Genomic DNA, 25,609 nt, shown 5'->3' on the forward strand with positions numbered 1-25,609 from the left:
TCATTGTTTGGCTATTATAGAAATAAGAGTTACTTTACAGAAAAGTCTGGTCAATAATCATGTGAGTGATTAATGCCCCTGGGATTAGTAAATGTGAACCATTTAATGTACTCATTTTAAAATCATTTGCATACATGTGTGTGATGTGCGCATGTATCTGTTCATGTGGACATGGGTATGTCACACTGGGTGTTGAGGTCAGAGCACAATTTAGGTCCTTGCCTCCCAGCTTGTTTAAGAAATGGTCTCTTGTTTGCTGCTGCATATGTGAGGCTACTTGCCACATGTACTTACAGAGATTCTCCTTTCTCCACCTCCCACTTCATCTCAGCAGAAGTGCTGTGATTACAGATAAATTCTGCTACATACTGCCTTTATGTGGATTCTGGAGAATCTCACATCCTAGTGTTTGTGTAGCCGTCGCTTCATATCCACAAAGAATTCTCCCCACTTATCTTTTTTATAATATCAGGGTAAGTCACTGTTGCAATTAACTTCTTGTTGCTAGCAGGAAATACCTGACCAAAAGCAGCTTGTGGAGGAAATGGTTTATTTTGGCTATGGACTCAGAGGAAAGCTCCATGATAGCAGGGAAAATGACGGCATGAGCAGAGGGTGGAAATCACCTGGCCAACATTAATTGGACAATAGCAACTGGAAAGTGTGCCAAACATTGCCATGGGGAGGCTGGCTATAGCACCCATAAGCCCTCTGCCAACAATACACTGCCTTCAGGAGGCATTAATTCCTAAATAGCCGCCAGCTGAGGACCTATCATTCAGAAGACATAAGTTTATTGGGGGAACCTGAATCAAACCAGTACATGCTATCCCTGGTCCCCACAGACTGATAACCATATATGATGTAAAATATAATGCATTCAGTCCAATTGTAAAAGTTCCATAGCTTTTGTCTATCCTAATGATGTTCAAACATCCCCATAGTCCAAGGTCTTTTGAGCTATACCAAAAACAACAACAAACCCTCACCTCACACTACAAGAGATGGCAATGGGCATAGCGAAGAAATATTCAACTAATACAAGATTTAAAACAAACAGGGCAAACATCAAAATTTGTAGCTCCAAGTCTGACAAATCTAACCAGTGACACATCCCAAAGCCCCATAATTCTAACCATTGACAAGACTCTGCAGTTCAAATCCTGCCCCTCAAGCTAGGCTACTCACACACCAGGGAAACTTCATCTGCTGTTGGCAGCTCTACTTGGCGATCATTCCATATCCTCACATCTCCACTGCAACCCATGGCCCATCCACATGGCTCCAGTAGGCCTCCATGCACGTAATCCAGCAAACCTGTTTCAGTTTGTTAATCCAGAGGGAAATAAAGGTGACTTTGAAAAACAAGACACTCCTTCAGCATTCAGGCCCCTTCATAAGATTCTGCATCATTCTTCCTGATGTCCCAATGTAGGTTAGCTGCCTCAATCTCAATAGTTATAATCTTTCAAGAAATAGCACTTGAATGGGCAGTAGTTTTGGCCCAACCTTTTTTCTGTGCCATTTCCCTCTGCTCACACCACTCCATTTCTATGCAATACTACCCTGCACAAGTTCTCCAGACATAGGCATATAGCAAACCTCTCACACAAACTGCTTTTAGCCCAGTCCAGCAAAACTCTTTCTTCCATTTATAAGCCAAACCTCACAGTCCTTAATTCTTACTGCATTCAGGTCTTTCAATTATGACCAGAATACATCAAGCTGCACTTTAAACAGTGTAAGGTGTCTCCTAAGGTGAAGGTTTCAAATCTTTCCACATTCTTTCCTCAAATTAGTTTCAAAAGGCTAAAGCAACACAGCCAGGTTTCTAGCAATAATGACACTACTTCTTAGTACAAATTGTGCTGTTACAGTCAGGTTCACATTGCTGGCAGAACACATCCAATGAAGAGCACCTTGTGAGAAGAAAGGGTTTATTTGGCTTACAGATTTAATGGAAAGCTCTATCATGGCAGAGAAAAACAATGGCATGAGCAGAGGGTGGACATCATCTCCTGCCCAACATAAGGACCACATAGACAGGACAGTGTGCCAAACACTGGCAAGTGGAGACAAGGGGAAATTAGCTATAATATCCAGAAGCCTGCTTCCAACAATGCACTGCCTCCAGGAGGCTTCAAGCCCTAAATTGACACCAGCTGAGGACCTAGCATTCAGAACACATAAGTTTATGGGGGAACACCTGAAACAAACCACTAGAGTCAGTTTTATAAATAAATAAAATAAATAATAATTAGAATACCTTGCCAGGTAACAATGCAACTATTAGTATCAAGAAATCATTTTGATTTTTAGCATGGGAAATGCCTTTCAGATATGTTATATTGATAATTATATATATATATAAATATTATATATGTGTCATAATGAATTTGCTTGAATTATTATGAGTCTTTAGTTATGTACTAGAATGCATCAGGTGAACAATACTATACATTAAGCATTAATTATGTACAAAATAAAGAATAAAAAAATATCCATATACAGTAATTCTAAGATCTGGTTAAAAATATATAGAGAATGGAGTATTTTGGCACACACCTTTAATCCCAGAACTCAGGAGGCAGAGGCAGGATACTCACTGTGAACTTGAGGCTAGCCTGGGACTACAGTGCAAGTTCCAAGTGAGCCTGGGCTACAGTGAGAATATACCTCAGAAAAACATAAACAGAACAAAAAAATATAGAAGACACAAAAGAAAGCAATTGCAGAACTCAATAATATTGACAACCATATTGGGCTAGTGTTCATCTACTTTTGTGATAAGGTAATATGGGAAATTTAATATGATAAATATAATTTAAAAATAAATAACATTTAGTTATAGCAGAATGCTTAATTTATTTATTATTTATTTATATTTTACTCGGCATGTTGATGCCTTTAATCCCAGCACTAGGGAGGCAGATGTAGGAGGATCACTGTAAATTCGAGGCCAACCTGAGACTACACAGTGAATTCCAGGTCAGCCTGAACTAGAGTGAGACCCTACCTCATAAAAACCAAAAAGAAAAGAAAGTTTAATTTCTTAAATTTAGATATTCATGTCTAATAAGGCCTTCCAAATGAATTACAAAAGGAAATGTGAAATCCTGCATTATAACTTAAAGAAAGGATTTAGAACATAAGTTATTCATAAATTTTAAAAACACCAGAGAAAGGTGGCACAGAGAGACTGACTTTAAGTACTTTTTAGCATTTATTGCTTTGAAAATGTTATTCTTCAGTTTTTGCTAAGTTGATATGCACAAGCCATTTATGCAATTTGTGCAAATGCAGGCATAATATTCTCTCAAGTAAGATAATGTGTAACAAGACAATTTTCTTGATACCCACATGGGACAGCAGACAACCTACATGGTAAGAGTCTGCAAATCTTATTGTGAGAAGGAAAATAGGACTATTTAGAAGGACAAAAAGAAAAGACTTAGGGATAGGACATGAGGGCTATCTCCAAGTAACTGAATAACGTCCTTGTGGAATTTTGGTTCAAATTAGAATCCTGTACTTATTCATCCATCTAACAAGTGTGTTCTAAGCCCTCCCTACCTGCCAGGCATCACTCCTGGTGCTGGGCATTCAGCAGTGAGCAAGAAAGACAGCATCCTTTTCCACATGTAGCTCCTAGTGGTTAAACTAGGAGACAGCATCCTTTTCCACATGTAGCTTCTAGTGGTTAAACTAGGAAAGTCACATCAATAGAAGACCAAGCCTGGGACAGTAAGGAAGAAAAACACCAGAGAAAGGTGGCACAGAGAGACTGACTTTAGAATGTCCTGCCTGCAATGACTTCTCTGAGGAGGTCTTGAGGGACCTGAACAGTGAGTGAGAAGCAAGAGCCTGTCTGATGGCAGAGCAAGCCATCAAGACAAATGGTCATGCTGGAGGACTAGGACAAAGGCCAAATGTGGTTGGAGGAAATCAGAACTGGAGAAAGGGGCATCAAATTACTGTGTTTTCTTAGGAGCTATTATAGCAAATTTTTACTGTCTTGCATACATATTCTGTCACTAAACTATCTGCAAAATGTATATTTCTCATTAGAAACCCAAACATTCACAGGTGCTACTCAGCCTATAGAGGACATACATCAGTTCGGCTGTTCCAGCCAGCTGAACTTCAGGTCTCTGTAGAACATTGACAGCCAGACTTCCAGCCAAGATAGCAACTGCCTAGCTGTGCTGCAAATCCCTGGGAAAGAAACGCAAGGCATTAAGGGTTTTCTGGGTCTTCTTGTTAGTGGGAGGGCTCAGAGAGGGGGGAACAGGAAATAGAGGATCCCCTAGCGAGTGGGTGGACCACCCTTCCCACACCCTGACACCACACCCTGCCCCGCTGCCGCGCCCCACCGCTGCCACCAGGCCCACCGCCGCTGCTGCCATGCTCCGATAGTGTGTCTGTCGATCCCTAAGTGTGGAAGCTTAAACTGCTCTGCACATTTTCCCAGATTACTGCTCCTACTGCTGCACGTTCAGTGAGCCCAGTGCCACAGCAACTGCCACACAAGCCCAGACTGTGTCTCTAGCTTGTGCCAGCTTAGACACCATCCCCCATTCTCCCATGGCAGGGGAGAACAGACTGTTTCCGGGTTTCAGGGTTCCCAGCCAGAGTTTGGGTTGCTTCAGGGCTTGGTACCTCAGTCCCCCTCCAAGGTCCAATACAGGCAGCTTTGGTCCATTACTGCTTGAGAATTCAGGCAACTTTGGCACCCCTGTCAGCAGTAGATAGGTGGCTCTGGCACATGGGAGCCAAAGCCCAGGCTGCTTGGCAACTGTCCCAGGCTGCCTCAGATTCCCATTGTGCTAGAGCCCAGGCTGATCCACCCACCTACATGCCCAGACACTGTCATGGGCAGACCACAGTGAAAAAGAAAAAACATGCGGGCTGGAGAGATGGCTTAGCGGTTAAGCGCTTGCCTGTGAAGCCTAAGGACCCCGGTTCAAGGCTCGGTTCCCCAGGTCCCACGTTAGCCAGATGCACAAGGGGGCGCACGCATCTGGAGTTCGTTTGCAGAGGCTGGAAGTCCTGGTGCGCCCATTCTCTCTCTCTCCCTCTACCTGTCTTTCTCTCTGTGTCTGTTGCTCTCAAATAAATAAATAAATAGAAACTCACTAAGTTTTAAAAAAAAAAAACATGAAAAATTAAATGCAAAAAAATCCAAGTAGGTCACATAGTCCTACAGTGAATAATACATCTAACCAAAACATAGAAGAGGATCAGAACATCAAACTGAAGCTATGAGCAATGCAACCCTGACCAAACTACTGTTAGAACTTGCAGGAAAGCAACAAAGAACCAGCAATCATGTGGATGCTACCATCACTAAGCTAGAATAAATTGATAAGAAATTTGAAGGAGTTCAAAGAGAAATATGAGTTTGAGGGAGAGTGAAAAAAGGAGGACCTTAAAAACCAGTTGGCCATACTAAATGAAGGCATAAAGAAATGCAAAGATGAATTCCAAGAATCATCAAGAAAATCAGAAAATGATGTGAAAGGAGATCTTGAAAGAACAATGGAAATGATACATACAAAAGTAGTGCAGAATGCAAACTTAATTGTACAAGTCCAAAACTCTCTAGAGGCTCTCAAGAATACAGTCAGCACAGTGGAGGATAGAAATTCTGATCTGGAAGACAAGATGGAAGAAACAATTTGAGAGTTCAAAAATTACAGTAAGTTCAAAAGTTCCTGTGAACAGAACATGAGGGAATTGTGGGATACACTTAACGTTCTAATATCAGAATCATTGGAATACCAGAAGGAGAAGAATTTCAGACCAAAGGCATCAAGAACTTATTTAAAAAATAATTGAAGAAAACTTCCCCAGTCTCTTAAAAGGCCTATCAAGATACAAGAAGCCAACAGAACTCCAAACGGACTGGACCAAAGGAGAAACTCTCCAAAAAATATTATCATTAAAACTCTAAACATTGACAAAGAGAAAATCCTAAAAGCAGCTAGGGAAAAACAGCACACCACTTTCAAAGGTAACCCCATTAGAATTACGTCAGACATTTCAATGGAAACCCTGAAAACTAGAAGGGCCTGGAATGAAACACTCCAAAGTCTAATAACCTATGGCTTCCAACCCAAATTACTCTACCTGGCAAAAGTATCCCTCATAATAGATGGTGAAAGAAAAACTTTCCATGACAAAACTCAGCTTTACAATTATAAGAACACAAAACCAAACCTACAGAGAGTATTTCAGGAAATTCTCCACAGAGAAGAAACAAATAACCAAACTCAAATACCTACAAGAAGCAGATCAAAATAACCAAACTCAGAGTAGGCACAAAAACTTCAAAGCCCATGAAAACACTAATACACATCTACCATCACAATATGGCAGGGATCAAATCAAACCTCATAGTCATTACCCTAAATATTAAAGGCCTTAATTCACCCAGGATGGATCAAAAAATTAGAGCCCTCAATCTGTTGCCTTCAAGTAACCCACCTTACCACTAAAGACAGACACCTGCTCAGGGTGAAAGGGTGGAAAACAATATTCCAAGCAAATGGGAATAAGAAATAAGCAGGTGTAGCTATTGGATAAAATAGACTTCAAACCAAAAACAATCAAAAGAGACAAAGAAGGCTACTTCCTACTTATGAAGGGAATGATCCATCAAGAGGATATTACAATCATAAATCTGTATGTACCCAACACAGGGGTACCATAGTTCATAAAACAAAATCTACTTCACAATAAGACAGAAATAATCACCAACACCATCATAGCTGGGGACTTCAATACACCATTATCAGTAATAGACAGATCATCCAAACAGAAACTCAGCAGGGAAGTAAAAGAGCTCAACAAAACCATTGATCACTTAGACCTAACAGACATCTACAGAACTTTCCACCCCAAATCCACAGACTACACATTCTTCTCAGCAGCCCATTGAACATTCACTAAAATAGACCATATACTGGGTCACAAAGACTGCCTCCACATATTTAGAAAAATTGACTCAATTCCCTGTATGATATCAGATTACAATGCTATATTTCCAGGAAAAAAAAAAAAAGACCCACCAAGAATCCCAATGGCACCTGGAAACTGAATAGCACACTTTTAAACAATAAATGAATACTGGATGAAATAAAAAATGAAATTGCAAAATTCTTGGAATTGAATGACAATGAGAACACATCATACCAAAACATATGGGACACAATGAAGGCGGTCCTCAGTGGAAAATTCATAGCACTCAATGCCTTCATAAAAAAGGCAGAAAGATCCCAAATCAATAACCTAACCATCCACCTAAAGGCATTGGAAAAACAAGAAAAATCCAACCCAAAGAGCTGCAGAAGGAAAGAAATAATTAAAATCAGAGAAGAAATTAGTGAATTGGAAAGCAAGGACACAATTAAGACAATTGACAAAACAAAGAGCTGGTTCTTTGAAAAAATAAACAAGATTGACAAACCCCTGGCCAATTTGATCAAGCGAAAAAAGGAGAAGCTTCAAATTAACAAAATTCAAAATGTAAAAGGAGAGATCACAACAGACATAAGTGAAATTGGGAGAATCATCAGGACTTATTTCAAAAACCTCTACTCCACAAAACTGGATAATGTGGAGGTGATGGATAAATTCCTGGATGCATTACATCTATCAAAGCTAAACTCAGAGCAGATTAATCACCGCAATGAACTCTTCACTCATGCAGATTGAAAAAGTAATTTAAAAAAACTCCCCCAAAAGAAGAGTCGAGGACCAGATGGCTTCTTAGCTGAATTCTATCAAACTTTCATGAAAGAACTCAAACCAATCTTCCTCAAACTGTGCTACACATATGGAGAATGAGGAAAGCTACCCAACTCCTTTTATGAAGCTAGTATCACCTTAATTCGAAAACCAGGCAGAGATGCCACAAGAAAAGGAAACTACCGGCCTATTTCCCTAATGAACTTAGATGCAATGATCCTGAACAAAATCCTTACAAACTGAATCCAACAACACATCAAAAGCATTATCCACCTTGACCAAGTGGGATTCTTCCCAGGAACACAGGGGTGATTCAACATATGGAAATCTGTCAATGCAATACACCACAGAAACAAGGTTAAACATAAAAACCACATGATCATTTCGATAGATGCAGAAAAGGCCTTTGACAAGATATAACATTACTTCATCATCAAAACATTGGAGAGAATTGGCATGGTTGGTACATATCTTAACATAATTAAGGCAATATACAAAGCACGGAAGGCCCAAATAATACTTAATGGAGAGAGACTGGAGGAATTCCCATTAAGATCAGGAACAAGACAGGGTTGTCCTCTCTCACCTCTGCTTTTCAATATATTACTGGAAGTCCTAGCTCAAGCAATAGATAAGACAGGAGAAGGAAATAAAAGGGATACAATTTGGAAAGGAAGAAGTTAAGTTAGCTCTATTCGCTGATGACATGATTGTATATGTGAGAGACCCGAGAGACTCCATCCCAAAACTCCTGAAGGTGATTAACTCCTATAGCAAAGTAGCAGGATACAAAATCAGTGCACAAAAATCGGTAGCATTTCTATATGCAAATGACAAAGATACAGAGAAAGAAATAACAGACATAGTCCCATTTTCAATAGAAACAAAAAAAATAAAATAGCTTGGAATAACATTAACCAAAGAAGTGAAAGATTTATACAACACAAGCATTAAACCACTCAAAAAAGAAATTGAGGAGGACTTGCGAAAATGGAAAGACCTCCCATGCTCCTGGATAGGTAGAATTAACATTGGGAAGATGACAATCCTACCAAAGGTAATATATAGATTTAATGCAATTCCAATTAAAATCCCTACAGTGTTCTTCACAGAAATAGAAAAAAATATCTCAAATTTCTTATGGAAAGGCAGAAGGCCTCACATATCCAAACATATCCTCAGCAAAAAAAAGACCTCTGGTGGCATCACCATACCTGATCTAAAGCTATATTACAAAGCCATAGTAATTAAAACAGCATAGTACTGTCATAAAAACAGGAGTAAAGACCAATGGAATAGACTTGAGGACCCGGAATTTGGATCAAGCAACTATAGCTACTTGATATTTGACAAAGACCCGAACAATATAGGCTGGAAAAAAACCAGCATCTTCAACAAATGGTGCTGGACAAAGTGGATAACCACATGCAGGAAACTGAAACTTGATCCACACATTTCACTATACACTACATTCAAATACAAATGGATCAAAGACCTCAATATAAGACCAGAAACTTGGCCGGGCATGTTGGCGCAAGCCTTTAATCCAAGCACTCGGGAGGCAGAGGTAGGAGGATTGCTGTGAGTTCAAGGCCACCCTGAGACTCCATAGTGAATTCCAGAATTCCAGGTCAGCCTGGGGTAGAGTGAGACTCTACCTCAAAAAACAAACAAAAAAAAAAAAAAAAAAACAACAACAACAAAAAGACCAGAAACTTGAATACTACTGGAAGAAAATTTAGGAAGTACTTTCCATAATATAGGAATGAAGAAAGTCTTCCTGAATAAAACCCCAGTAGCTCACATTCTTAAACAGTCACTCAACCAATGGGATCACATGAAGCTAAAGAGTTTCTTTACAGACAAGCATACAATAAACAAAGTCAATAGATTACCCACAGATTGGGAGAAAATATTTGTGGGTTATCCAACTGACAAAGGCATAATCTCTAGAACCTACTAAGAACTCAAAAATATAGACAGTAAGAAGTCAAACACCCCACTCACAAAATGGAGCAAAGAGATGACCAGGCAGTTCTCAGAGGAAGAAATACAAATGGCAAACACACACTTAAGAAAATGTTCATCATCCCTAATCATCAGAGAAGTGCAAATTCAAACAACTATGAGATTCCACCTTACCCCAATAATGATAGCAAACATCAAAAAATCAAATGAAAATAAATGCTGGTGAGGATGTGGAGAAGTAGGAACACTCATCCACTGTTGGTGGGAATGTAGGATGGTACAACCACTTTGGAAAGCAATATGGAGACTCTTGAAAAAGCTGACTATAGAGTAACCAAAAGACCCAGTTATTCCCTTACTGGGCTTCTACCCTAAAACCTTCAAACCACAAGCCAGAGAGATTTACTCAACCATGTTCGTAGCTGCTCAATTCATAATAGTTAAGAGGTGGAATCAATCCAGATGTCCATCACTAGAAGAATGGGTAACTAAGATGTAGTATATCTACACAGTGGAATCCTATGCAGCAGAAAAAAAAAAAATGACACAAAGAAATTTGAGGGAAAATGGTTGAACCTGGAAGAGATCATTCTCAATGAACTTACCCAATCACAGAAAAAAAATTGCCACATAGTCTCACTCATTGACAGCACCTAACCCGAATGTACCCAAGATACCTTACATATCCAGCAAGTATATCATGGACTAGACACTAGGATGGATGGGGAGGGAGGAGAGGGCATCGAATGAGTGGGAAACACTAATCTAGACCCAAATGGCAATGGTACCATGAAATTCTACTTCCTAAAAGGCAGATCAAATGGCTGAACCTTCACCAGGCCCTTACAGGAAAAACCTGAACCACAAGACAAGGGAGAGGGGAGGATCAAGTCTAACTTAAATCTTCTGCATCTTCCCTCCCTCTCACACTCTCTATCTCTCCTCTCTAACTCTTGTATATTAGTTATCTTTTTCCTCATTTTCTTAGTGGGCACTGACCTGTAACTCCCAGTATCAGCATGGGGCTATCACCCACAATGAGCTTTTGATCAGCAAAACCTACAACTTTTCCTAAAAGAATGATAGATTTCTGTCAGAGTACTTGATGACCCACCAAAGGTTAGTGGTAAGACCCTATTCCTGAAGACACCATATGCAGCTGACATGTTAAATGGAATGGCATGGCTAGAAGCCAAAGAGAGTCAGTCCCAGACAGTCAGTGTGTCTTGTGCCAGAAGGTGCTACATGGGCATCTGGGGGAAATGACCAATATCTGTCCAAGCAACTAATGGTCTAACCTACTTAGCAGCAAATAACCTGTTGTGATGCCCACACAAGTGCAATAGTGGCATACAGCCATGTTGGGGAACCAACTGCTCTTGATTTGGCTCACTGATCCCCTCAGTGGCACGAGACCCATAGCTGGAGATGGGAAACAAGTCAGAACCATATAAGACCACTCTCCATTATCAAGCTACCATCAATCATGGGCTACAAGAGGGCCTACACCTATTAAACTGTCTAAAAAAAAATAGTAAGTGTTTTCTCATTTGTCCTGGTGCTAACTTACTCTCTGTTGGAGAATCTGCTTCTCTTTTTCAGACAGATGCAGATCCTAAGGAGAAAGCCACCCCATCATACCTCAAAAGGGCCCTGGCTGAAACTAAGGAAAATTGGCGAAACAAGCAAGGGTGCTGCTTTCCTGATGAACCGGATACCAGCACCAGGGTGAAGGAGATCAACACAGAGAAAAATCAACTCCTACCAAACTACAGACCTAGAGCCTCATAGGCCCCAACACCTCATCACTGAAGCAGACCTAAAATGAACCCAACATGGCTCAGGGAAATTTTGCGGAAGAGGGGTGGAAAGAATGTCAGACCCACATGTTGGGTCATGATATGCAGAGACATTTATTGTACCAATAACTGTGGGCTAACTCCACAATGCACGACCCATTTACCTCAACAAGAAGGGGCCAATGGGGAGGGGGTAGATCACGATGAGCCTAATAATGGTACCAAACTGCCTGTATTTGCTGAATAGAAAACTAATTTTAAAAAAAGAAGAAGAAAACAAAACAAAACCAGAAATCTCTCGGGCCAGAGAAAACAAATGGCTTAGTGATTAATGTGCTTTCTTGCAAAGCCTAAGGTCTCAGGTTCAATTCCCCAGGACCCACATAGGCCAGATGCATAAAGTGGTATATGCAACTATAGTTCATTTGAGGTGACTAGAAGCCCTGGAACACCCATTCTCTCTCTCTTAAATAAATAAAATATTAAAAACAGAGAACATTGACAACCACCTACTTTTTAGACAGTGGACTGAGGGATTAAAAAAAACAACAGTATAATTATAAAACATGTTTTTTTTTTAATTTATTTTACTTGTAAGCAGAGAGAGAAAGTAGAAACACACACACACTCAGAGGAAGAACAGGTGTTCTAGGGAGTCTAGTCACTGCAACTGAACTCCAGACACATGCCCCACTTTTTGCATTTGGCTTTATTTGAGTACTGGGGAATAAAACCCAGGTCGTTAGACTTTGCAGCTAAGCTCCTTTACCAGTAACTTATCCCTCCAGCCCTGAAAAAATCCTTTTTAAAGAGGAAAACACTTTAGTAACAAACAGACCTTGATTCAATTCTAGGTATGGTTCATTGAAGCTTTTTAATTTTTTTTTTTAATTTTTAAAATAAGATAGTAAGAGGAGAGAGAATGAGAATGGGTGTGAGCATGTAAGGTGCTAGGGCTTCTTGCCACTACAAACAAACTACAGATACAAATACTATTTTATGCATCTGGCTTTCCTGGGTACAGGGGTACTAAACCTGACCCATCAGGCTTTGCAAGCAAGCACCTTTACCTACTGAGCATCTCTCCAGCCCAGATTTAAGCTTGGTGAGGGATGATTCAATTTGCACACTTTGTCCCTCTTACCTTTTTTTTGTGAGTTGCCATTCCAACAGGATACAATGAAGATGATATTGTGTAACTTCTGAACCTAAGCCTCAAAATCACTGTAAAATTCTCCTCTTGCCACTTAAAATCAGTTCTGCTGCCTTGTGAACAGACCCAAAGTAGCATCATCGAAGAGACAAGTATGTGGATTTAAGGGCAAGGCATGTCTGCTGAGGACCAAGTACATACATGAATCCATGAAGGGCAGTCAGCAGCCAAGCACCAAGCAGCCTATGAAGTGACTGTAAGCACACACGTGACAGTGACTAACACCGTGGCAGCGAAGGCGAGCTTAGCCGTGGACACCCCACCAATGCATAGAGACAGGATGAGAGAGCTGGTTGATGGTCTGAACCACTATATTGTAGAGGAGTTGTATATGTAGCAATAGCAAAATGGCATAGGACTCAGCTGTATTTGCCAGTACAACTGATTCAAAAGTATATGGCCTTGGCTTGGAGATTATGAGGCTTATAAAACCAAGAGTAGACTATTTGTAAAAACTGGAACAGATACAAAACAGATTGTTAGTAACATCTTAAAATGTGGTGAGAAAAGTTTTACTGCGGACTAGGAAAAGTAAAGCACATATTACACTGAGACAGAACAATTGGCAAGAAAGTTGTTAGTGATAATTCTGGAAACAAAAATGTACATAATGCATCTGTGGTTCTAACTAAGGAAATCTCTAGACAGAATGCTAGAAGTGTCAGCTGAGTGTTTCTACCAAGTGTAATAAAATGCTATGGGACAGAGGAAAGCTTTAAAAAGGGATTATGTTTAACTTCATGAGAAAAGCTTAAGCAAATCAAGATGCCCAGTGCCTGCCGAATTGGGAAATACAGCTATTATTTATAATTAGTCTTTCCCTGGTGGAAGAAGATTCTCAAAGTACCTTAGGATAAAGATCATATGAAGAGTGTTGCAATAAGATAGTTAAGATGGAGAAAGATTTACAACAAGGCTTCAGGATCTCTCAGGTAGACCATGGGGTTCCAAGATCCTCATGTCTTTAGGAATGAGCTATAGCCAAGATAGAAAGAAGTCTGTTTCTAAAAGAATTATGGGTATGGTGAGGAGTCAGTTCTCACTAGTGAGTGAGAGAGAATGGGAGAGTTATTTTTATGATGATTACAAGTTACAATTAAAAGGGTCCATCAAAGTAGAGAACCATGGTCATCAACTGTCTATGGAAAGGAACATGTTGAGAAATCCCCTCAGTTGCTGACAATGGTCCTCTCTAGCCACTGACAAAGAGGGGAAACAAAACAAAGCAAAACACAGAAAACAGTCAGAGTCAATACTCTAGAAAGCATGGTAAAAATGAGAACAAAGAATTTATGAACCACTGCCTAGCAGGAGACCTGAACCCTAAATAAGAAAGAAACACCCCATTCCTGGAGTCAGGCACACTAAGATTATCTGATAAACTGAATTAAAATTTGTTTTGTGGGAAAAGAATTACTGAAGATCTTCTACTTCTTATTTTGAATAGCAGTATCTACTGTGGTATTCCTGAGCATAATATTCTATGTTATGTTATGGCAAAGAAAAAACTGGTCTTCCCATTTCAACAATCCAAGATAAAGAGAAATTGGAACATCTATGCATTTAAACCTAATACAAATCAAGAGGTCAAGGAAATTGAGCCTAATGGCATGATTTGATGGCATTTTGGGTCACTTAATGTATATCTTGGAAAGGGGTTATATATTTTGCCTATGGTAGCCATGTGACTGATGGCACTGGAGGACTACTTTCAAAGTTGTAATTTGTATTCTTGTATTTTGCAATATAATTTGGCATTACTAAGTGGATGGTATGTACATATTTTTTAAATTTAACTTTAAATTTGATATGAATAGTATGATAAAAGTGAGGGAGTTTACTTTGGAGTCTTTGACTCAAGAGACCTTTCAGCTTGCACTCATGTTTGTCAAAAAGCTGTTCCTAGCCTCCATGATCATGATTCCAAAGTCCAGAGAGGTTATAAAGAGACAGAGACACGAGCTCAGCCATCTTGGCAGCTAGGGAACCCCTCTGAAGTGAGAGCTTTGTGAATGAGAATGTCCTTTCCATCTTTAGTATTGGACTAATGGAAAGCAAGTTCAGGACAGAGCCCCGCACACCATGCCAGTCAGAGGAGCTCATGAGCTCAGCCCACGTTTCTAGCATGTGTGCTTGTGGACAGATGGTTGTTGCATTAAGTCCTGGAAAATGTATTTAACTTAGACTATTACATCATCTGAAAAAAAAATACTGTCTACTTTATGGGGATAATGTTAGGGATACTATTAGGAATAAGTCCCAAGAGTATACATTTTCACACACAGTAATGAGTATTAAGGTAACTATAGCAATGCAAGCCTACAATATTAAACACCATGCTGAAACAGTGCTCTAGAAACTGCTATGCCCAGTGACAGGAGACTGCCAGGCCAGCGTTCTGCTCCATCCATTATCCAGCCTCTCTGCACATGTTAGTCTTCCTCCAGTGTATTTATTTACTTTGGAAAAACTCATTGTTTTACAATCAACAATTTATTTGTATTTATAAGTTAAACTGATTTATTCTGTGATGTCTCAGAATATATTTCTAAGATAGATCTTTACATAGCTACAGCAGGCTACATTGCCTACAAAAATCTAGCATATCCCTTGTTAATAAAAACCATTCAAGAACAGGTTTACATTTCTTTTGTCAGAGCTGTTGAAACATGGTCTTATAGTTAGACCTTGTTGGATTCTTGTTTCTCCTCCTAAAATCATGTGCATCTTTATATTTTTTTCTCAATAACCCTCTATATTTTGAAGGCTTCCATAACATATGCATGTAGAAATTCCACTGTTTTCATTTTGAGATAGGTGTAGGTGGTAGAAAGCACAGGGGTAGAAGTTTACAGATTGGCTTTCCTCCTTTGACTGGGGTCAATACACAGAGTAGTCAGTTGTTTTATGTGCTAATTAACTGCTCTTATGTCTGAAGGGGGGGGAATTAAATATCCAGGTGTCAAAACATATTTATTTATTTATGCTCACATATGTGTGAGACATGTATCAAATTCTTTCGATAGCTTAGCACTGTGCTCATGAGGGTTGTACTTAACAGAAATAGCTGCAGTCAATAATTTGACTCCAAAGAAATCATAAAGAACCACAAGTAATTTTCAGCTCTAAATGTTCAAGATACATATTTTATCTTATTTGCCTAATCATTTGATGCTTTTTCAAATATGATATATTTATTCAAGGCATTTTCTTACTAAATATCACTAAATATACATTTGCAGTATAGAGTACTTAGCTCTATGAAAAATAAAATTTATGGAGGCAGCTAACATAAGCAAAGTATTTTTCATCTATTTTCTACTAATATATGTGAGGACAGTTCAATAGGTTATTTAATGTGAATCCTACTTTTCCTAGTTAAACAAAACCATCCTCAGTCATGACAATTTAACTTTGATCAAGCTTGACAGATTAATTTCTCTCTTGTCTTTATTTTTATCTAAACTTATATTTATGGAAAAAAATAATTCTATCATTTTAAAAAACATTACTTATTATCCTTATAAAACATAATTCAAGAATTCAAGGAAAGCAATCTAGTTATTTTGGGACATTCTTAGAAGGACTGATTCAGGAAGAGAAAAGACAGTTAATGAAAGCTATCTTTGATGTTCTTTAACACAAAAGTAAACATGGATCTTTTTTTATTTGACATTAAAAATCTGATCATTTGCCTCCCTAAAGAAAGCACATACAGCTTTTATACAGACTGCACACTAAAGAATAATAATATTTCTGTTTACTGAGATATCAACTGGCATTTCACTGTAAGTCAATGGTCTATCGTTGCTACAGCGCATTAGACCTCAATCTGGCATCTACAAATGTCAAGAGTATAAAAAAAAATACATAGGATGAAAATCAAAAGCATGTTCTGAACTCAAAAAAAAATAAATAAATAAATAAAGGGAAACAAAGTTCACCTAAACGTATTTGCTGCAGAAATCCGTGCAATATTCAGCTGTCAATCTTGAAAACAAGGGAGCTGCACCGTCAGTAGGAGAGGATAATAGAACTTCCAGCAGATGCTCAGGCAGGGCTCTAATTTCTCCTGAACTCCCTTGGTAAGCATTTAATTTCTTTATCATATGCAGGCTCAGTAAATTGTGCTTCATCCAAACTGTGTTGTGAAATGTTAATATTTCATGTGATAACAAAACTCCATAGAATAACCTTTGTCATATTAAGAGCCTCCAAATTTCAAATGTCAAGATTCTGTATTATAATAAGTCTTAAACAGATTCCTGAATTGGCATAATAAATTATAATAAGGCTAATCTCAATTGATATGCTATAATGTCACACACAGGTACATTATATGTAATATTTTAATAGTTTTATTTAGTAAAGGCTGGTAGGAAAACATGAGTTCAAATGTTGTGCATGACATTTCATCAGGAGGAAAGCAAAGAAGCTTATAAAATGTAATTATATATTCACAACAGGCTTAATCAGTAATTACAGACAATATAAGAAAACAAAGTAGAGTTCTCTATGAGGCAGATGGACTGTTCTGGAAGCTGATGTATGGGAAGTGATCTTTTTTAAAAATAGCACTAGCCAGGCAACATCATTATTTGTGTCATTACAGTTTGCACAGATATATTTTGAATAGTCTTTGTACACTATTTTTGTATTACTATCAAAATAATCAGGGCTTTTAAGAAGCATCCATCATTATGTTTCATGTGCCAAATTTAACTTGAGTTTGTTTATCTGACCTTTTGAACCAGCAGTCCAGACTTCCAAATAGGAAGACTCAGTTGCCTGTGGAGGCTTCGGAGGAAGTTAGCTTCCACATTCATCTGGGTTGTTGATCCTGATAAAGGCAACTGCTCCTGCATTACTCAAGATTTAGCATCTCCAATGGTCAATAGCCATCACCAGCAGAGAGAAGAGGGACAGTTCTGAGTATGCTGAATTCAATTCTTGCAAGCAAGCAACGTCAAAGTGCATGTTTCCCTCTTTTGCCATAACTATTCATTTTTACCTGACTAAGCAGCTCTTCCTGTTTACATATATGTATTTAAATCACATGACTAGTATAACCATTAAATACTCTAGGAGACTGTTTACCCCAACAGGTTAAACCTTTGATTACAGCTACCCAGAAATCCTTAAAAGGAAAACTTGAAGGAAAGACAAATATACAATACATATTCTTTTCCCATTACTGTAAACAATTCCTTCATGATCTCCTAAAGCTGAATCCCATCTATTGTGCTCCTTTCCACACTTATTTAGAAGTCTTTCCAAATAGTCAACGGAGTATTTTACATTGAAATGTGATTTTAGTGTTTATAAAAATCTTTGAGAAGTACTTTTTTTTTCTGGCATGGATGTTTCTAACTTTTGAGGTTTTTCTGGGTTTTCTTGACCACACTCACACTTAGCATCTTGTAAAGCTGTCAGAAAAAGACAGCTGTAATGTTTTAGCCATAATAAAGCTAGCTATTGATCTTAGGAAGAGAAGAACGAGGGAGAGAATGTGCTTAATGGGGCATGTTTGCTCTCTATTATTTTCTTTGCCTCAGGATAAGGCTGATTTAAATAATGATACTCTTTTCAGTCACTAAATTCACACATTCTTATACATTAATTATTACTAACTACCAGCTATTACTAGATACATTGAAAGGCTTAGTGTCTAAAATTTTCTCAGCAAATGGTCCAAGATACATTAAATTCTACTTCTCTTTTCTAATTCCCAACTACATAAGGCTATTGTTTGTCACAGCATAAACCATCCTACTTTGAAAGCATCCATTTATGTGCTTTGTATACACTGAGATTCAATCTCAACTTTAATAGTTTTTTTTTTCTTCCCATAATGAGTATGCCTATTTCTTGTAATAGTACAAAGTCATGTCATATGACATTTTGTGTGCGTTGTGGGTTGAGGGTTCTATATTTAAAAATTCAGAAAGAATCTAGTTGACAACAAAAATTTACAGTGAGAGATTATTTTAGATATTTACTTAATCTGAGGATTTTATGCAAACTAAATCCATTGTTTTCTAACTTTGAGTTGATACATATGTCCTCATTTACATATGTTTTCAAATCACCAAACAATAATGTCAAAAAGTTAAGAATAGAAACTCAAAAACTCACATATAATCCATAAATGTCCCTACATATATATATGGACATATATACATATACATACATACATACATATATGTATATGTGTGTGTATATATATATATATATATATATATATATATGTATCCATATATATATGTATATTCTCCACATGAAATAAAATCAGTGTTTAGAGAAACACCTCCACCCCACATTTTTTGAAGCAATATGTATAGGAGTCAAGAAATGGGAGTCTTCTACATATCCATCAAGTGATTAATGTAAAGAGTTTTGTCTCATGTATACGGTGGTGAATACTGTTCTGCCATATAGTGGGAATCCTGGTAATTGGAATAACATAAGTGGTTCTGGGGATTGTTATGTTAAGTGAAATAAATCAGTCTCAGGAAGACATGTACCACATGATTTCATTCATATGTGAAAGCTGAAAAATAAAATGACATTGAAATATTTGAAACTTCGTTTCAAAAGCCAGAGGTAGGGAGAAGAGGGAAATTGGTAAAGGACCTAAATTAAAATTAGACAGAAGAACCAGGCATGGTGGCTCACACCTTTAATCCTAGCACTAGAGAGGCAGATGTAGGAGGATTACTGTGAGTTTGAGATCAGCCTGAGACTACATAGTGAATTCCAGGTCAGCCAAGGCCAGAGAAAGATCTTACCTTGAAAAACCAAAATAAAGAAAAAAATTAGACAGAAGTAAGATATTTTTGTGTGCTATTGCACAACATAGTGACTATGGCAACCAACAATGTACCGCATATTTCCAAAATCTGGAAAAAAAATGAGTTTGATACTCTTGCAAAAAGAAATGATAAATATTTTAGGTAGGTATATTTAAACCTTGTTAAACATTATACAATATATGTAATAATCAAATATCATATTTAGCATGTACAGTTTTATTGATCAATTGAAATAAATTTATTTATTCATTTATTGGCAAGCAAAGAGAGATAAAGAGAAAACAGAGAGAAGAGTGCCCCAAAGCTCCAGACACTGCAAGCAAACTCTTGATGTGTGCACAACTTTGTGTATCTGGCTTTATGTGGGTATTGGGGAATCAAACTCAGGTTGTTAGGCTTTGAAGGCAAGTGCCTTAACTGCTAAGCAATCTCTCCAGCCCTGAAATAAATTTAATAATAAACAAAGTGTGTGATTGTTAACTGACAAATCTATAGTATTTATAGTTTTGATGTTCCCTATGCAAAACATGATGTGAATAACAGTCCATAGCCCTCTGTCCTTCCAACAGATAAATGAAAGGAGATTAAGCTATAACATATATTAATAGTTCTTGTTGACAACTACTATGTTATCTTCGAGAAGAATTTTCCATAATATATTATATATGTTCTAATTAATATGCATGGGATATATTTGACTATTACTTCAAAACTATGTTTTTTTTCCTCAAGATTTCAAAAGGATTAAGAGTGCTTTTCTCAGGGTAGCACTTTTTTGAACAATTCTTGGGGTTTTCTGGTCCATAGCATTTCCTTCTGTTCCAAAGGGATGCATATTTTGATGACTATTGAAATCTTTAAGGCAACTTTAGGCTTGTAAATACATAGAGCAAACATTTTTTTTTAAAGTTACTCAATATTATTTCTTTTCAGTTTCAAAATATAAGAAACAAAATAAAGACAAATATGGCAAATTTTAAAGAGAAAATGAAAGTATTTTCTTACCTTATCAAGAGAGAAAGTTTTGGTCAGTGCAAAACCCCATCCAGCTTCAAAGGCTCTTCGAATCATGGGTGAGCTCGTAGCTGGCGTAGCACTGGCAAGACCGAAAGGGTTGGGAAACTTCAATCCCGCCACTTCCACACTGATGTCCACCAGATCCACGGGCGTGTAAAAGAGGGGCAGTTCTGGCTTGGCAGAGACTGAGGCTCCATATTGTGACTGTGAGGAAAATGTATTCAATCACTGCCTTTGAACCACATCTAAACTGTCACAAAATGTTTTGCTAATTATCTTCAATACAGCATTGCTATAGATACAGATTCCACTGGTCTTTCTCCTTGTGAAAGTTGGTCAAGACAATTTCATATATAATTGTCATCATTTTCTAAATGAAAAGGCAATATAGGATGATAGCAAAAATAAAACCAATTAAATAAACAACTCTATTTAAAACACACTGAGATTCAAACACCAAAGGGAATCATTTTACAATTTATCTCCCTGTTTCCATTAACTCATCTTCTTTGTACTTAATTTATGAAAATGTCTTAACATTCAGATATAGGAACAACTACAAATCAGGAGGTCTAATTTTATTTTCAAGTAGTCTCAAGGTATGGTCTCACTCTACCCAGGCTAACCTGAAATTCACTATGTAGTCTCAGGTGGCCTCAAACTCATGGTGATCCTCCTACCTCTGCCCCCCGAGTGCTGGGATTAAAGGTGTGCACCACCACGCCTGACCCTAACAGCTATTTTTGTGTTTGCAGGAAGGCCTTCTCACGTGCTCCTGTGTTTTCTCCTCTGCCTTTCTTAGGTCAGCCATAAGGATCCTAGCTACCTAATTTCCTATCTCATTGGGATATTGGAAAATATAGGGGAGAGTGACCCACATTGGGGAAGAAGATAATGTACTCTTGTGTATTAGGGGACTGTTTTTATTAAAATATTCAGTGGGCTGGGCATGGTGGTGCAAGCCTTTAATTCCAACACTCACTTAGTGGGAGGATCACTGTAAGTTTGAGGCCAGCCTGTGCTAAAGAGTTACTTCTAGTTTAGACTTGGCTAGAGTGAAACCCTATTTAGAAAACAAATAAACAAACAAAAATTTCTAAAATTGGACATTGTCCTTTGATAACAGATTTAAAAATACTACTAGCTTGACTAATAGTTAAAATATTTTTTAATAAAACTTGCTACACAAAAGGATGGGTTTGCAAAACATCATCCACCCTCTTTCTCTCTAACTTTCTTTTCTTCTTTCCTTTTCATCCTTTTATGTCCATCTCTCCCTTTTTCTACTTCTGACAGAAAAATAATACTTGAAAATATAAAAAGCATGAATTTTTCCAAACAGTTACTGAATGGACAGGACTATTTAATTCAAAAGTAGAGCTCCTTTCTCTCATGAATCATCACTCAAAAGAAAAGTTATTTGAGCAGAACTTTAATTTTATAGGCTTGTGTCTTGTGTAGATAAAGATTTCCATGACTTGCATAGAAATCATTTCAAGTCCTCCAGCATTTACAATGCAAAGAAAAGTTCACTTAATATGCAAACAGGCATCAAACTTCCCAATTGAAAAGCTATTGTGTTTCTAGTTTTGCAGGAAGGCACCCTGATGGCATCCAGGCTTCAGCTGTGGCAGGTGCTTTCCTATCAGGGCTACGCTGGTTTTCAAAGATACCCCTACTTTCCTCCCCCTCCAGCCTTCTCTCTCTCTCTCTCTCTCTCTTGCTCTCAAGTTCTGTACAAGTAAACTATATTCCCAGTCCTCCATGAACATTTCTGATCATTGAGCAGCCTGGTTGTGTCTGTTTCTTCTCTGTACATGGAGTTGCAATATGATAAAACTCTGAGAGTGGTTTATATTATGAGTGTGAGTAACTTAAGGTGTGTGTGTGTGACCATGAGAGCATACAACAAGCAGATAGAAATGGAAGAAAACCATCCTTGATGGCATTTCCTTATCTCTATACAAGGAGTAAACAAGGCGTAAGTTAAGTAAGGGAGAAGTACTTGGCACAAAAGGTTAGTAAGTACTGGGAACAATTTAGAAGCACTGTCCCTCTTTGCAGAAGATGAAAACAATACAGGGTAACTTTGCATCCAATGTCAGCAGCTGAAATATTTGTAGTCCGGTGTAGATTGTGAGGTGAAATGAATAACCCCAAGTTATTATGAGATACTTTACACTGAAATATCTCTTCAGTCTTGCAGATGAATTCATTTGTTTGTAACTGTAGTTATATATGGCATTAGGCAATAACCCATATAGGGAGAGATGCATTACTTGTGTAACTCAATATACATTGCTTATTTTATGTACTTATTAAGAAGTCTAATATTCATAAGAAGGTAACATCTACAAAGGAAATTCTTTGAAAACTTTTACAAGATTTCCCGTAATTAAAAAAAAAAAAAAAAGAAAAGAAAACTAAACACAGCAATGCAAGCAATAAATGACAAACTATGAACACACACACACTGACTCAACTCTAGGACAGACATGGCGGCTCACAGGATACACACTTTCTGAAATTACAAAATGGTTACTGATGACTGGGTGTGGGGTTGTGTGGTGGTTTGATTCAGGTGTCCCCCATAAACTTAGGTGTTCTGAATGCTAGCTCCCCAGCTGATGGATATTTGGGAATTAATGCCTCCTGGAGGGAGTGTATTGTTGGGGGTGGGCTTATGGGTATTAAAGCCAGTTTCCCCATGCCAGTGTTTGGCACACCCTCCTGTTGCTGTGGTCCATCTTATGTTGGTCAGGGGGTGATGTCCACCCTCTGCTCATGCCATCGTTTTCCCCTGCCATCGTGGAGCTTCCCCTCGAGCCTGTAAGCCAAATAAACCTGTTTTTCCCAGAAGCTGCTCTTGGTTGGGTGATTTCTACCAGCAATGCGGACCGGACTGCAACAGGTTGTGTGGCTTTAATCCCAGCACTCAGGGGGCAGAGGTAGGAGGAGTGCCATGAGTTTTAGGATACCATGAGACTACATAGTAAACTCCAGGTCAGCCTGGGCTATAGTGAGACTCTACCTCAAAAAACAAAAACTAACACAACAACAATAACAACAAAAATTTACCATGTGTGCTATGACTTCAAATCTTCCCTCAGAACGGACAGTTTATGTGCACACAGAGCTGCATTTGGTTGCCTTAGTGGCTCATATCATACCTCTGCTCTAAAGTATCTCCTAAAGTGTAGAAGCCCTCTTCCTTTTTGCCTTCCCTGACTCACAGGATTCAACTCTCACCATCAGATCAATGCTGCCGAATGCCACGCACAACATCCAGTTTTAAATCTCTCATTGGTGTCCATCTGCTTTGGTGCAGCAGCTCTGCCCTTACCTCAGAAATGAACTTTAACTCCTTTCTCATTGTACTCTCTTCTAAAACATGTCATCCAGATTTTCAATTTTGGACAATACTATTTTTCTACTCAATATGTGAGCAAATAACAGATATAAGAAAACAACCTAGAAGATGAGCAACCTAGAAGATTATTAGCTCTCTGCTGTTGCTTCTACAGACAGAGAGTCACACCTGCATGAGAAATGATGTGGGAACACAGAATGTATTGAGCTGTAAAACATGGGATAAAAAGAAGAAAATTGTCTATCTAAATACAAAGATTGCTGTAAATATGTACATGTATATAACTTGGCATATGATCACTGTGTATTTATCACAAATGGTGCAATATCAGTTCATTTTTCAGCTTGTTCTTGCAGAATACAGATATAAGTTTTTTTTTAATTTTTTTATATTTTATTTTTATGTTTTTTGCTTATGTTATTTCATATTTTCAGGATTGGCCACAAACCAATCCCTGTAAGATAGATTTAAATGTACACTAAACAGTTATTTAAAACTTTTTTTTATTATAAATCAGCAACCTATAATATATATATATATATATTAGTCCATATATATATCATGGACTTCCATTATGAGTTATGACTAGAATGTGGAATTATTAAGTCAACTATTTAATATGTCTATCACCTCAAAACCTTAATATTTCTTATCATTGTTTGAACTCATTATGTTTATGATATTTATGTCTCATTGGATAAATGAATTGCAAGTACTTTCTCGCATTCTGCAGGGTATCTCCATATGGTTAATGGTGTAGCTTGTTTAACAGAAGTTTATAATTTGGTATAGTCTCATTTTTCTATTTTTGCAACTGTTGCTTTCAATCTTGAGGTCAAGTCCCAAGTGTCACTGCTAAAACCAGTGTCGAATACTTTTACCTCTATATTGTCTTTTGGCAGTTAGAAAATTTCTGATCCTACATTTTCTTGAATTCATTTTGAATTAATGATTTTGTGTGGTCTGAGTTACATGTTCAAGTTCTTTCTTCTGCATGTGGCTATCCAGTTTCTACAACAGTAGTTACTTAAGACCCCATTGAAAATTCATTCTGCCAGTCCTGAAAATCGATTAAACATGCATATGTAGATTAATTTCTGGGTTCTATATTACATTCCATTTTTGAAATGCTTATATATTTGTTTTTGGTGACACACTTAAGGTTTTTTTAAAGAAAATAATAATCATCTAAAATTCATATGGTGAAGGTCAAGTTCAATAACTTGGTTTTTAGTCTGGAACACGCTGTTCTGAGTAACCTTTTCAGTTAGATTATTGTTCCTAAAACTTAACAATATGTACAATGAGAATACTGAAATAGATAATTGACTTTCAAAACTTTATTGAATATAGAAAAAAAAGTGACCAAAGGAGTTTAAGTCAATACTTGTTAGTTACTCACTTAGAAAGGCACAGAAATATATGCAGCTTTCTGTACTATTGGCCAATGTTCTTACATCCCTCATAAACAAAATGTTTCAATCATGCTTCCACACCTTCTTGTTTAACATACACAATGGGAAATCCAAAATAAACTTTAAAAAAAGAAAAGAGCAAAAGTCATAAAGAGCTGAGGTGAGGAAGATAAATATAGAGGTTAGTAGAAAAAAAATGTTCATCATTTAGAGTACTGGTTTTATTTAAATTTTTATTTCATTTCCATCTGCAAATTTCTCAGTGT

The 25,609-nt window shown here is 37.7% G+C and overlaps 1 protein-coding gene across 2 annotated transcripts in view; it reads right to left on the reverse strand.

Moving 5' to 3' along the window:
* The window catches only part of Dpyd (dihydropyrimidine dehydrogenase), a 1,202,971-nt gene that overhangs the window by 473,488 nt on the left and 703,874 nt on the right, over nucleotides 1–25,609 (reverse strand). For both annotated transcript variants that reach the window (XM_045137960.1, XM_045137961.1), the window contains one exon: nucleotides 20,547–20,762. In XM_045137960.1, the coding sequence (XP_044993895.1) occupies nucleotides 20,547–20,762 (216 nt within the window). The remainder of the gene's footprint in view (nucleotides 1–20,546; nucleotides 20,763–25,609) is intronic.

This window comes from Jaculus jaculus, chromosome 19 (genome assembly GCF_020740685.1).
Source record: "Jaculus jaculus isolate mJacJac1 chromosome 19, mJacJac1.mat.Y.cur, whole genome shotgun sequence".
Taxonomy (NCBI): domain Eukaryota; kingdom Metazoa; phylum Chordata; class Mammalia; order Rodentia; family Dipodidae; genus Jaculus; species Jaculus jaculus.